Raw genomic sequence first — 12,840 nt, forward strand, 5'->3', positions numbered from 1 at the left:
GAAACTGTATTTACAGCTGTATGCCAGGAAAGGTGTCCCTTTGTCATAGGACACTGAATAAACTGAATAAACTATACAGAACTCAAGCAGACTCATAGGGAAAACGCTAGAATGTAATTGTTTCCTACCAGATTATTAGCAGGTTTAGGCATCATTGGAGAGGGTCAAAATTCCAATGACCTCTGTAATATCACACGTGGGGTGTGTTGACTCTCATCTTGCTAAGAAACTTCTGAAATACTTCAGCACAGCAAAATGCAAATCTAACCCCACCCCTTTTATGGCTCTTTTACATTTAATTCCTAAATTGATTGAAAATATTTTTTTTTAAACAGAATATTATTGCTGAACATGAAATCCGTAACATTTCCTGCGCTGCACAAGACCCTGAAGACCTTTCTACATTTGCGTACATCACTAAAGACTTGAAGACTAATCACCACTACTGCCATGTATTCACTGCGTTTGATGTGGTCAGTTTACAGAATATCCTTCATTTAATGGTTCTTTGTAACAGTAATACATCTTTAATTCTGTTAAAACATTTTCAGGGTATATGGTAATTAATGGAAGGTATCATTTATTTACCACATGAAAAGACTAATCTGCTATGGGATAGTAAAAGGACATTTCTGGAGAAGAGCGAAGATTTTCTCTGAAATTATCTCATTTCCCATCTGAAATAACTCACCTCAGTAATCTCCATTTATGCTTCTCAGATGGTGATGCAAGGACTACTAGTGTTTCAAAAAATCATGGACGCATGTCAATTAATCAGTCATGCTGTTTTCAGCTAAATTTGGTGAAATGAGTAGTGGCTCTAATTTTTAGGACTGAGAGGGCTTACTGTCCAAAACTTCCAGGAGTACTTACCCTTTGAGTTAAGCTCAAGAGGAATTTGAGGGGCTATTAAAACTTTAAAATCCTTCAAGAAAAAATTATTTTAATATGGTATAATGTGTATGAATTCTTGAAACATGCTTACATGAATCTAAGTTTAAAAAAAAATAGAGCTGTCTGAATTGAGGCGTTTTGTTTGGGACTGGGGAAAGAGTCACTGCAGAGCGATAGCATGTAGGAGAGTTAAAATAACAAGATGTACAGGAAGGTAGGTTAGGAGGAATTTTAGCGTTTTGGTTCAGTGCTTCTGTTGTTGAAATTCTCTGCTGACATTTTCGTGTCCACAGGGAGTAGAAAAAACTTCAAAATTGTGTTAAAAATAGACTATGGTCAACAAGATGTTACATTATATAGATTTTAGCGATGAGTGAATCAACTGAAATTAGACTGATTGAGTGAGGTTATTATTTCTCCTGATCCATTTAAATACTTCTTAATGGTTTCAAAGTACTGCAGTTCCATTTATAGATTTAATAATCAAGCACAAACGTAGACCCAGGTAGAGCAGATGAAATTCATTTTCTCCTTGCTTGGCAAGGAAAGAATAGCAATCCAGGAGTAACTGCAACATTTTGCTCACTTCCCATACCTTAGGAAGAGCATTTAATACCCCAAGCACTTTAAATGGCTATTTTAAGCAATACAGAAATTTTAATGTCTAACTGTCTTAACTTAGTTTTCTCCTGCAACATAATCGGGGGGGGTGGGGGGGTTGTGTTACCTACTCAAATATTCTCTTTTTGTGTTGTTTTATTTCTCAGGATCTAGCATTTTTGATGCAAGTACAAGCTCCATAAAAAATAGCTAGGTATTCAGAATGCAAGCATATAGTAAATTAAATTTTCTATTTAAAGTCTAAGACGTATATTAGCCTGACCTTCCAGTTTGCTAGCAGAAACAATCCTACCCATTTGTCAATGGATAGAATTCCAATCACATCAAGAAAAATAAGGTTTGAAATGGTAGAAATCCACATTAAGGTGTAAAAAAGATGCATCTTAAATCGTATCTATTATGGTAATACAATACCTGCAATGGTATGAAGAAATTTCACTCTTTTAAGTCCTTCAGTTCCTCAGGAACTGTGGGCAAGAACAATTTTTTTGCAGATAGGAAAGCATTTTAGTGTAGTGACGTCAGCTACCAGCATTGATACTGATACTATTTAGGAGTGACTGTACATGTAACTTGTCTACTCAGAGTTAAAATTCTACAAACAAAATTGCAAAAACATCAGACTTGATTAAAGAATATTGAAGGGGACCAGGTTTGGGGGAAGAAGAGGATTTATTGCTCAATATTTGAAATCTACTTCACTCTCATTCACTTATAAACCAGCCCTAAAACTACCAGTGGAGGATTCCTCTGGAGAAACAAACCGTAACAGTTCCTATACCGAATTCCGGTTCACATGTGGGAGACATCCAAAGTAATTTCTATCAGATATTCCTTCATTGCCCAATGCACCTATGAATAGAAGACAACCAGCATAAGTTGGAACAATTTCCGCTCTGGCTTGTGCCAAGGATTAGACTGGTGCTCTGCATAACACAAAGACTTTTTTCTTCTTTTCTGTATTCTTTTGTCGTTCGTTGCATAGACTTAAGCTGGATAAGAATTGGAAACTGCTAGTATACATACTTACCAGAGAAGAAAAAGCATGCATTCAGGTTTCAAAGTTCTGTTCATTGCCTTCTTCCAGGGGATTAGGGGACTTTTTCTCTGTCCATATGATCATCCAGGTACAGTCAGCGCGGCATCCCCATGTCTCCAGAACAGCAAACGTCTTTTCTTCGCAGTACCCTGAGACAGCGTGCCCAGGCAGCCCCCTCTCTGGGGCATATGAGGTGGAATATGTGAAACATTTCAGTTGCTCCTGGCAGACTTCTTGAGGTGGAGCACACTTTGGTACAAGGAGCTTTCAGCTCATGAGCAAACGAACCGCTCCTCTCTCATCTACATCGATGGCTTTTACAACGGCATGAAGGCCCACGTTGAAGGCCTGTTTCCATCCTCCCATTGCATACAAGATCTCTTTCTGTGCTGTATTAAAAGAGAGAGATGGATTCAGAAGAGTTTGCCATCCACAATTGCTTTAAATCCCAAATGAGAAAGGATCAAGAATTTAAGTTGCCAGAGTGCCTGATCACGAAAATCTCATGCGGCCCAGGAGCCCACAGCCATGGCAAGCAAATGCCAACCATGTTGGTCTCATCACACCAGCTTTGGCGAGCTGAGCTTTCTTCCCCTCAAATGCACAAAGGCTGACACAGTGGAAAGTGCAGACAAATACCCTTTCTAGATCCACCCAAAAGTAAAAGATCTGTGGTCTGGAAGGATAAAGCATATGTGTACTTAACACTGTTAATGTATAGGTATGTCAGCTCTGCATCACTCATAACTCCTGCTACTAGTAAGTAACCTTCCCTTCTTGTCAGGCTTTTGTAGTAGAATTCCTCTACATTTGGCCTTGAAGACCCTAGTATGACTAAACAGTAGGCAACTGATTTCATCCCAAGGGATGCATATTTTGAACTGGGTTGGGATTTTTCAGGTTTTTCAAGTAAAGATTCCATATACTCTGTTCTGCTCGATTTTGCCAACTGCCATTTTAAGTTCAGTACCTTGAACACAGGGTGTCCTAATTGACATTCCTACACATCCGATGTGATGGGTAGCTCACACTAATCATCTGCGGAGCTCCAAAGGAAACTTCTTCAGTAAATTCAATCTTCAAAAAAGATCACATTTGTCATTGATCTTAAAGAAGAAAAAAAAAAAATCATCACTGAAAAGCAAAAACCCATAAAATCCCCATTACATCAAAAGCGCTAGCCCCAAAAGGCAAAACGTTAGTTTTTCCAAAAATTCCTTTGCAAGTGACATTTTAAGTTTTTATAGCTCATAAGACAGAGATCTTACTCTCTCTCTCAAAATATTCTCAAAGCCTCAACATAGCTTTATAGAAGCATTACAATGCAATGAAGAAGCAGTGCCTGCTGCAACTTAACACAGTAAAAAAGCCAGTTAAAATGTAAGAAAACAATTAGCCGTTGTAATAGGTTGGCTGAGTTAAAGCAGCTGAAGAATCCTGACTCAGGCTTGCGCTGGGGCATTGAATTGTAACATTACATGGCAAACAAGGCAATTGAATTCAATTTCTCATCTCCCAGAAATTGTTGCTTAAAAGGCGTTAGCTTACTCACGTTCCTTCTGTGCTGTGCCAAGCAAGGAGCAGGACTGTAGCAGCTGCAGAAGCACCGCAGTCCTAAAATTTTTTCCACCTTTCTAAGGAGCTTGATGGGATGCTGTAAGGGTCAATGTCTTCTACAGCGAGCACAGGGTCTACAACTTTCGTGCTAAGCGTCTTTTGGAGGGGCAGACCTGTTTCCTTCCTTTTATGCCACATGTAAAAAATTCAAATAGTCTCCTCAGTCTCTCAGAAGAAATTGCACAATGGATTTTGTGGTTTTGGTTTTCCACCCCATCCCCAAGAAAATCCTTCTCTTACCTCTCCGGTATAGCCCCTGCAAGAATCCATACCAACTCTAATCCTCATAATCCTCTCCTAGTACTACAGGTGAAAAATTCTTCAAACCAAACTTACTTACTGCTGTTTTTTTCAAAATACAATTTTTCAGATAACTTTTTTAAATTTTACAAGGTACAATTTTAAAGCCCTCCTTGCCTCCATCTGCAGACTTCTCTCCATCAAGGCTCTACCACAGTACACAATGTATGAAACTTATGTACATGTTATGGTTCAGTTTACATTTTGAATATTGAACAGAAAGGTGAATGTTCTGTTTTATTTGCTATATTTCAAATATTTATTAACCATAGAAACAGTTACATGTTTCCCATGGCTTTCAGGCTCCAGGCAGGCCTATTTTTTCATTTTACAGACTACAAAAGAAAACAAATCATAGTGACTTCTGACAAGATGCAGGACCCAGACTAGATTTATGGCTCAGCATGGCAAACTTTCTGCTTGTCTCCGCTCTTATCTCACAGCTTTTTCAGGCCTGTCTCTGTGACCCTTTTGTACGCCACACTGGATGGTGCGTTTTTTCAGTCCCACTAGTATTATAGTCTGCTTTTTCTCCAAGCCATTTCTACACCCTGTCCTGTTGATGTATTCCTTAGCAATAATAATATCCACTGTAGACAACCCCATGATGATATAGTACACTATCTTACTGTTACGACAGCTGATTAAGATGTCTTTAGAATAATATTCTTGTCCTACTTATAGGCGTACTCCATTTCAAATAATATTATTCTGTACATTTTTAACAGTTATACTCTCTGTTGGTCTTAATTCCATAGCCAGCGTTCTGCTAAAAGGCAGGGCACTTTATAATAGTTGCTTTAGTCTTTCATTTATTACTCCACTGGCAAACTGCATCCTCAGTGTTTCTCAGTCCTGGCCAGTTCCCTTAAGTTAAAGGGGAGACAAGTGGGAGACTACTGCTATCAAATCAGGCAGACATTTTTATTTGGGAAGCGATGAAACTTTGGCTAGCTTGCTGTTGTGACTGCAGTGGTAACAGCTGAGAGCATATCCCAGTGGAGGAATATAATTGTTTTCTGTCTGACCTAACAAAGACCAGACCTGGCACCTTTATAAGAAGCTCTTCTAATGAGCTAAAAATGCTGAATTTAGCCTATACTATCTCAGTATACATGTGTGATAACAAAGGGATGGAATTTCTTCATGACTACAGTAAAGTTACAGTGTAGGGCATGAAATAAAACGCTTATCCTTTTAACTGTGCTTTAACGATGGAAGGGCAGAAAGTGTCCTTCCAAGTGTCCTACATTGCTTTCTGGCTTATTGCAAACTCAAAATTAGACTTGACTAGCTAAAGAGATATCATCTCATTTAAAATTACATCAGAAACGTGGGAATTTTAAGGGAACACCTAGTTTCAAAGCAATGCAGGGTTGCTTCCAACTATGGGCTACAGAGATTGAGGAAGCAGAGGGTAACTTGCGAATTACAGCAAAGATTTATGAATTATTCTGAGGAGACTGTAGGACATAAGGAGGCAAGCCTGCAGGCTTGCATTTGCTCTGCAGGGCTTCAAAACATTATTGCAAGTTAGTAGCCTAGAAATAGGCTCTAGTAGGAACCTAGAAATAAATACACCAAAACAAACCCACAAACCTGAAGAAAAACTGCCATCAAAATTCACTTGCAGTTTAGACAGGGTCAAGTTTGAAACTCAGAGCTGCTTTTTCAGAGATGTAAACTGTACTGAAAAAATATTTATACCAACCTCCTGGTTCCTCATTCATGCTTTAAAAACCTTTCAACAGGTTTTTTTCCACATATGTAATGAGAACTTAAAGTATTCTACCTGTACCACCAAACTGGTCTTAGTCTTAAGAGCCTGACTTCTTTGGAGATACACGCTAACCCCCCTGCCCCTACTTACAAGAGTCTTCTGACGTGCCGGTTTAAGCTCAAACATTTCTACTTCTAGAAAACAAAAGCACGAGGCTTCCCCAGCACTGGAAACGTGCATCTGAAGCGGAACGCTGACTTTATAGGTGCCCTGCATCTGTGAAGCAGAGCGTGCGCTCGCGACATTTGATTTTTGTCCTTTTGGAAGCGTCGCACCAACGCTGCATCTGCTTCCCGGGCCGTTCGGTGGGAGCACGGAGCATCCCGAGGCACGCGCGTCAGGCTGCCAGCTCTGGAGGAGGACGGGTCAGCAGAGGAGTTCTGAAATAGAGCCAGGCTGAACGTCAGAGCGGTGCAGTAGTGCAAGATGGGTGGGAGCTGGGGGGGTTAACGTACTTGTTCTAAAAAGAGACGACACACACTCACCCACTCCTGGTTTCATGTTTAGTGAGACAATGTTTTTCAAGGTTTTTAGAAGTAATGACTTTCAGTATTAGATTGGTTTTCATCAATGAGAAATCAAATGACAGATGTAAATATTGCAGAGGCTTACGAAGTTATTACCAGGGTGATTTTAATTATTTACATTAGAAATCACTTCTGTAGCCAGTACTACCCCACTTCATGTATCTGACAGTACTTCAACCTCACTCCAATTTTAACTGTTTTTGTTTTTTTTCCAGAATTTAGCTTATGAAATCATTCTTACACTAGGACAAGCATTTGAGGTGGCCTATCAGCTTGCACTACAAGCACGAAAAGGGGGCCATTCTTCAACCCTCCCAGAAAGCTTTGAAAACAAACCCTCCAAACCTATTCCCAAACCACGTGTTAGTATTCGGAAGTCAGTGGTAAGTAGAAGGTAGTCGTGCATGCAGAAAAATGAAATTCAGCTATACAGTTAAGAGTTGATACACTAGAAGCCGTATAAATAAATATACCTCTTGAGTCAGAAACGCTCCGTGTCTCAGTCGTGCCACCTCTGCTCATCAGCCGGTATAAGTTGTGTCTCTGCAGCATGGGCAGCCGTTTCGAACAACTGCTCATTTCAGGTTCCTCCAGTTTAAGAAGTTGCTTGGCTAGTGTTGTGCATATATTTTTTATAGTAATTGCAGAGCTTTAATTGATTCGGTCTAAATCCAGTTTTTAAGTGCTGAGGATCACAGCCAATGCAGACCTCTAAAACTCTGCGGATCCATGGACTTTCCTGATCTCCTGTTGAGAAATAAAATCCCCACCAAACTTCTTTGGTACACAATCAATACATGTGTATCCCAATCAAATTACAAATCCAAATCAATTTACAATTGTCTTGTCATACCAAGCAACTTCTTTTCTTACCTCCCTTTTTTTTTTTTTCTGACCCTCAACAGACCCTCCTGTTTTAAAACTGGGATTCAATATTTTCTTTGGAATCCCAAACGCCTGAGAATCCAAGCTCATTGGAACTTACATATTGTCTTTAAAGTGCCCTCCTGAAGTGCATAGGTGACAGAGAAATACTCTTTTATGGTAGAGGTTTTAAAAAAAATTATGAAAACTATTTTAAAACAAGTGATCTGGGAGGGAAAGGGGAAAAATGACTGCACACTGTATCATATTCACTGGCTATAAAGTGAGAGCCATGCTCTGTGATATTTAATTCTTGGATGAGAGGAAGGGGAAAAAAATGTATGACTGTACACTTTGTCATCCATTGCCACAGAATCTTCCTCCATAAAATTTTAAGCAAGAACATTTCCTGATGCCATCGTCTGTCTCGGTAGCAAAAGGACTTCGTAGGATCAAGGATGGCTTTAACGAACTATGATGCCCTATAGCTTGGGGGTGGACACAGCTCTGATCTAAACCGCAAAAAGAGGGCAACCGTGGGTACGTGGGAGCGTAGACCGCCGCACTCGCTGCTGTAGGACGTTGTCGATACAGGATGTGTTCTGTGTTCTATTCGTTTAAAGAAAAAACTTCTGCTAGCGATGCTGTGCCCAGAGATGGTAACCCGTCTGTATGTTTGCGTTTGTCTTAAAGCAGATAGATCCCTCTGAACAAAAGACTCTGGCGAACCTACCATGGATTGTTGAACCTGGACAAGAAGCCAAAAGAGGCATTAATACCAAGTATGAAACTACCATTTTCTGATACAAAACTGTCCCCCTGTTCCTTGTTGTGCCTTGCACGCCAAGCAGTCACAGCACAGCCTTTCCTTTATGGCAACGTTTCAATCCAGCAGAGAGGAAGACTGCACTGTATATGAGTGGCCTTGTAACTAACAAAAAAGGCTGACGGTCATTTCTGGTGATGTTCTTCTTCCTGCAGCACTGACAGAAGAATGACACTATACGAAGACTTTTCAAATTACAGTCCACAAGAGGAGTGAGAAACCTTATTTTTCACGCAGTTCTCCCTTGTGACTCTGCCACAGTGCTTTCTTTGATTTCTTATTTTAGAATTCTACTTTTTAAGAAAAACAAAAGGTCTCTAAACTAACACTAATGCTGCCTCTGAGTAGAATATTTGATTGGTTTTTTATTTAAATCTTGGCAGTTTTTAATTGAAGTAGAACCAGAATTAATAAATAGAGTATTTGTGAAACCACTGAATTCATTAATAATTACTGTGTTGAATAAAGAACTCATTAAAGTGACAAGAAATTAGGCACCCTGATTTCTGTGTGCGCTGGTTTTATATGTAATCATTGGTGTCCTTTGATCCTCTACAGAAATAGGAACCTCTTGCATTGTAACAAAGGATCAGAGTTTTATGAATGGTTAGAAAAAGTTATTAATAATGCACAGAAAACATTTATTAGATATTTTTATGGAAGAGAAGTACTATAGGAAAACATATGAATATTTATGGAAGGAAGCCAGATTAATTATGACAAATAGTGTTTATTTTAAAGTTAAGTAAACCACTGCTATTGCAGCATTATGGAAATTATGAGAGTTGTAGCATCAGTGCACTGGATGTTCCATGTGATCAGTCTGGAATGAAGTGAAATGGTCATTCTACTACACCTACATACAGTTTATGCAGTTCAACATTGCTATAGCCATGAATTCTAATAGTATTTTTAAAAAATAATCTCAGTGGTTCTAAAAAAAGTCAAAACCATGGATTTTGCTATCAAGATTTCTGTCACAGAAAGCTTGTTTGGAAGAGTGTTGATAAAATTCTACTGCAAAACATTTTCTAAATAAAAATAATGAGAAAAAGAAAAAAATTCCAAAGTAATAAAAATGTTTTCATGGAACAAAATAGTTAAGCATTTGCTTAAGATTTGATTAAATAAGATTTACTTACATTTTCTTTGAAGTGTTTTAATTTTTTTAATGTCTGTGGAGTATTTGTATAATACCATGATGTATATTTATGTAGAACTGAAATTATAACAGTACAAATATCACTATAGGAGAAAAATGACATTTTAACGTATATTGTTCTATCCAGTCAAATTGTGAATCATTTTGAAGTTCATTATAGAGATATTGATAAATTGTGTGGTTGTCTTAATGTTTTTTTTAATTATTATTTCATATCCAGCTGAGGTTTTCAGTTAGAATCATCAGTTGGTAAATTCCAAAAAAAATGGATAATTGAACTTGGTTTAAACCTGATAATTGTATATGATTCAGTTAAACCTAATCATAGCGCTGAGTGATGACATACTTTTAATACAGTATTCAATTTACTTGAACAAAATAGTTCCTTGTACATATTTTTGCCTATTCACTGTTGATATGTACGTAGTCAACTGACAGTAAAAAAATAACACTAAAAATATGGTACCAAAAGGAAAATTGTATAGGAGAACAGTAAATAGTAGCCTCACTGCAACAAATACTTATGTAAATATGCTTGGGCTTCCAGTTATAAATTTTGTAATTTTGTCATTTATTTATATCCTATAAAAGCACACAAAATAAAATGAAGTTGTACAGTCCCAGTGCTTTGTGCATCCTTTTATCACTGCTAAAGGAAATACGGGGCCTGATCCAAAGGATATGGAAATCAGTGAAGGGTCCTCCCCTCTCCTTTCCCCGAGTTCTCTGGGCTTTGGATCTTGTCCCACACAAACCCAGGCACTGCTGTGGAGACAGTTTTGGTTTTAAATACAGATTTTGTTTACAGATGGTGAATACTTCAAAGTCCTTAATTAACTGGTTCTTCAGGGCACTACCGATCTGCTGACTTCCCGTATTTAATCGCACCCTGTAAAGACTCGCACAGGGAGTTACGGTAAAACACGTTCACTTCAGGCACCAAAAGTACAAAGTGGCCAGATTTTCAGGCTATAAAACTGGGGCACCTCTTCTGTAGCTCAGTGACCCCTAAAATTAAAGGGTGAGACAGGAGCCACAGCACAACTCAAAGCAGATGTAAGGGAAAGGAGTGAAACAACGGGAAGAACGGGCAACTTGCAGGAAGAATTTGATCTAGGTTCATCAAAGAGATGTCAAGCAGGTAAGGCAGCATGGTAAGCAGCTGAACTTGTTTGGCAGAGATAATTGGGGCAAAAGAGACTGAGGATGGCTAGCAAGACTGATGAAAGAGGAGACAGGTGGGGCAGGTGAAAAGTTTTGGGACACGATGGGGCAGTGAACAATTGGAGACTCCACAGCAGACATAAATTGAATGTGGAAGGAGAAATAAGAATTAACAGGCATAAGGCACTTCTGTATTTGCAGAAGCCTGGGATTTTGGAGGGAAACGTTTCCCTCACTAGCTGATACTCGTGTAAGCCAGTTGGAGAGAAGTCCGTGGGGTCCCCCCCGCCATGGGACAGCGGTTCAGCATTCCTTTCGTCAGATCCAAAGAGACTTCTACAAACCTGCACTAACCCAAAGCAGTTACCACTTGATCTTTAGTCCTTTTTGGTCAAGGTGACTTTCCATTCAAGTTCCTAGTATGCTGGAAGTGTATAGGCAATAGGGGACAATGGTCAGTCTTAAAAGTGAAGGTAGGGAAAAACCCAGACACCTCCAAAAGATCAGAAAGTGAGGAAAATTGCTATTCTTGACCTCTACTCAAAGTAAGAGGGAAGCAGGGGCAGTCAAGGAGAGTATGTGAAGAAATAGGAGCATTTGGATGTTACAAAACCAGGAGTTAGTTGCAACAACTGTGGGAGGATGGATAACGGGCAAAAGAAGAGAGATGATATGGGAGTAGATTGCATTTGACATGAGAAGATAAGGAAATTGGAATCCAAGTGAGGTAAGTGTGGGTGACAAAGGATTTTGAGAATTATTTGGGTAGTGAGCTCTCTAATAATGCAAGGTAAAAAAAGCTGCTGCTGGGAGAAGGCTTAAAGACTGGAGAAACTCCTGAGGAAAACAACGGGGAAATTCTGTGTGGTGGAGGTAGAGAGTTTCCTAAAGCAGACGTTGCATTTCAGACTGGACATGGTGACTCCTCCAACCTGGCCTGGTGTTTATTAAAAGCCAGAGGAGCTACTGCCCGCAGCTGGCAGGAGGAGACACTCAGCATGTCTGGTTCTGGTATTGTGCCAGGAAGTTTATGAGAGGCTGCTTCTCCAGCAGAACCTCAGATGTTCCATATGCCCTGCAGCTTGAAGCCAACATCTCAGCATCAAAAACTGGCATGGCCATGAAGTGGTGACCGTTGGGAAGAGAATTAGCAGGTCACAAAGGAGGTTGTGTCAGTCCTTTGGAAAAGAAAGCAGCATGCTAGACAACTAATAAACTTTCACATCCCACTGTGAAATAGTTCGTAGCTTCCATTCTAGATCAAACCAGGCAGTTTGTGCCACGTGCAGAACTCTTATTTAATTTTGCCCTAGATTCTTTCAATTGTGTGCTGTTCAGCTGTCCCACTTCACTGGAGGATGATAGGTCTAGGATGTCATCAAGACAACAGTCTAGAAATAGTAACTTCAACTGTCTCCAAACTACCAGCCCAAAGAGCAGTTGACTCTACGGAGGAACAGTGTAGCAGTGATGAGCGTGTAAGTGAAAGACCTGGGATAAGGATTAAAGACAATATTTAGGTGTGGGCACTTAGATAAGAGGGGTATCTGTTATCTCATGTAAAAAGACCAGCTGAAGAGAGTGGGAGAAAAAAGGACTCTTGCTGGAAGTATTGATGGGATTTTCAGCTCACTGGAAAGCACAGGGGGATAACACTTAAGCTGCTGCTGAAAAGCTCTGTTAACTATTCAGAGCTCTATAACTTCTTTAGATGAACCAACTTCTTTGCTGAACTAGCACACTGACCATACTGCTATCGAGTCCACCCTTGAATACACTGGTTCTAGTTAACTTTCACACCTGTGAGCTGATAACCCAGGCTAGTCTGAGGCTGACCACAAGCCCAGCTAACAGACAAATGTACAAGACTCACTTGCAGCCAGAGTTCACACTAGGACGTAGATTTTGTGGAACTGGTGGATGATTTCCTTCCTACTGACTAGACAGTCACGCTCATCCTCGTTACGATTCTGAACGCAACCAGCCCAAACACCGCTGTCCTACTGAAGAGGCAGAAAAGGGAAATCAGGGAAATGGCCTACGGTC

The 12,840-nt window shown here is 39.7% G+C and overlaps 2 protein-coding genes across 6 annotated transcripts in view; one reads left to right on the forward strand and one right to left on the reverse strand.

Moving 5' to 3' along the window:
* The window catches only part of ANKS1B (ankyrin repeat and sterile alpha motif domain containing 1B), a 422,725-nt gene extending 412,393 nt beyond the window's left edge, over positions 1-10,332 (forward strand). For 3 of the 4 annotated variants that reach the window (XM_075058028.1, XM_075058030.1, XM_075058031.1), the window contains 3 exons: positions 336-473; positions 6,994-7,161; positions 8,336-10,332. In XM_075058028.1, coding sequence (XP_074914129.1) covers positions 336-473; positions 6,994-7,161; positions 8,336-8,446 — 417 coding nt within the window. In that variant the 3' untranslated portion in view covers positions 8,447-10,332. The remainder of the gene's footprint in view (positions 1-335; positions 474-6,993; positions 7,162-8,335) is intronic. The other variant, XM_075058032.1, reaches the window with a different exon arrangement.
* Positions 431-12,840, reverse strand: part of APAF1 (apoptotic peptidase activating factor 1) — a 60,419-nt gene continuing 48,009 nt past the window's right edge. For both annotated transcript variants that reach the window (XM_075058018.1, XM_075058027.1), the window contains 5 exons: positions 7,252-7,525; positions 6,342-6,631; positions 3,525-4,295; positions 2,546-2,943; positions 431-2,367 (listed from right to left, as the gene is read on the reverse strand). The gene's annotated coding sequence lies outside the window, so the exon portion shown is untranslated. The remainder of the gene's footprint in view (positions 2,368-2,545; positions 2,944-3,524; positions 4,296-6,341; positions 6,632-7,251; positions 7,526-12,840) is intronic.

Source organism: Buteo buteo, chromosome 26, assembly GCF_964188355.1.
Source record: "Buteo buteo chromosome 26, bButBut1.hap1.1, whole genome shotgun sequence".
In the NCBI taxonomy this organism is placed as follows: Eukaryota; Metazoa; Chordata; class Aves; order Accipitriformes; family Accipitridae; genus Buteo; species Buteo buteo.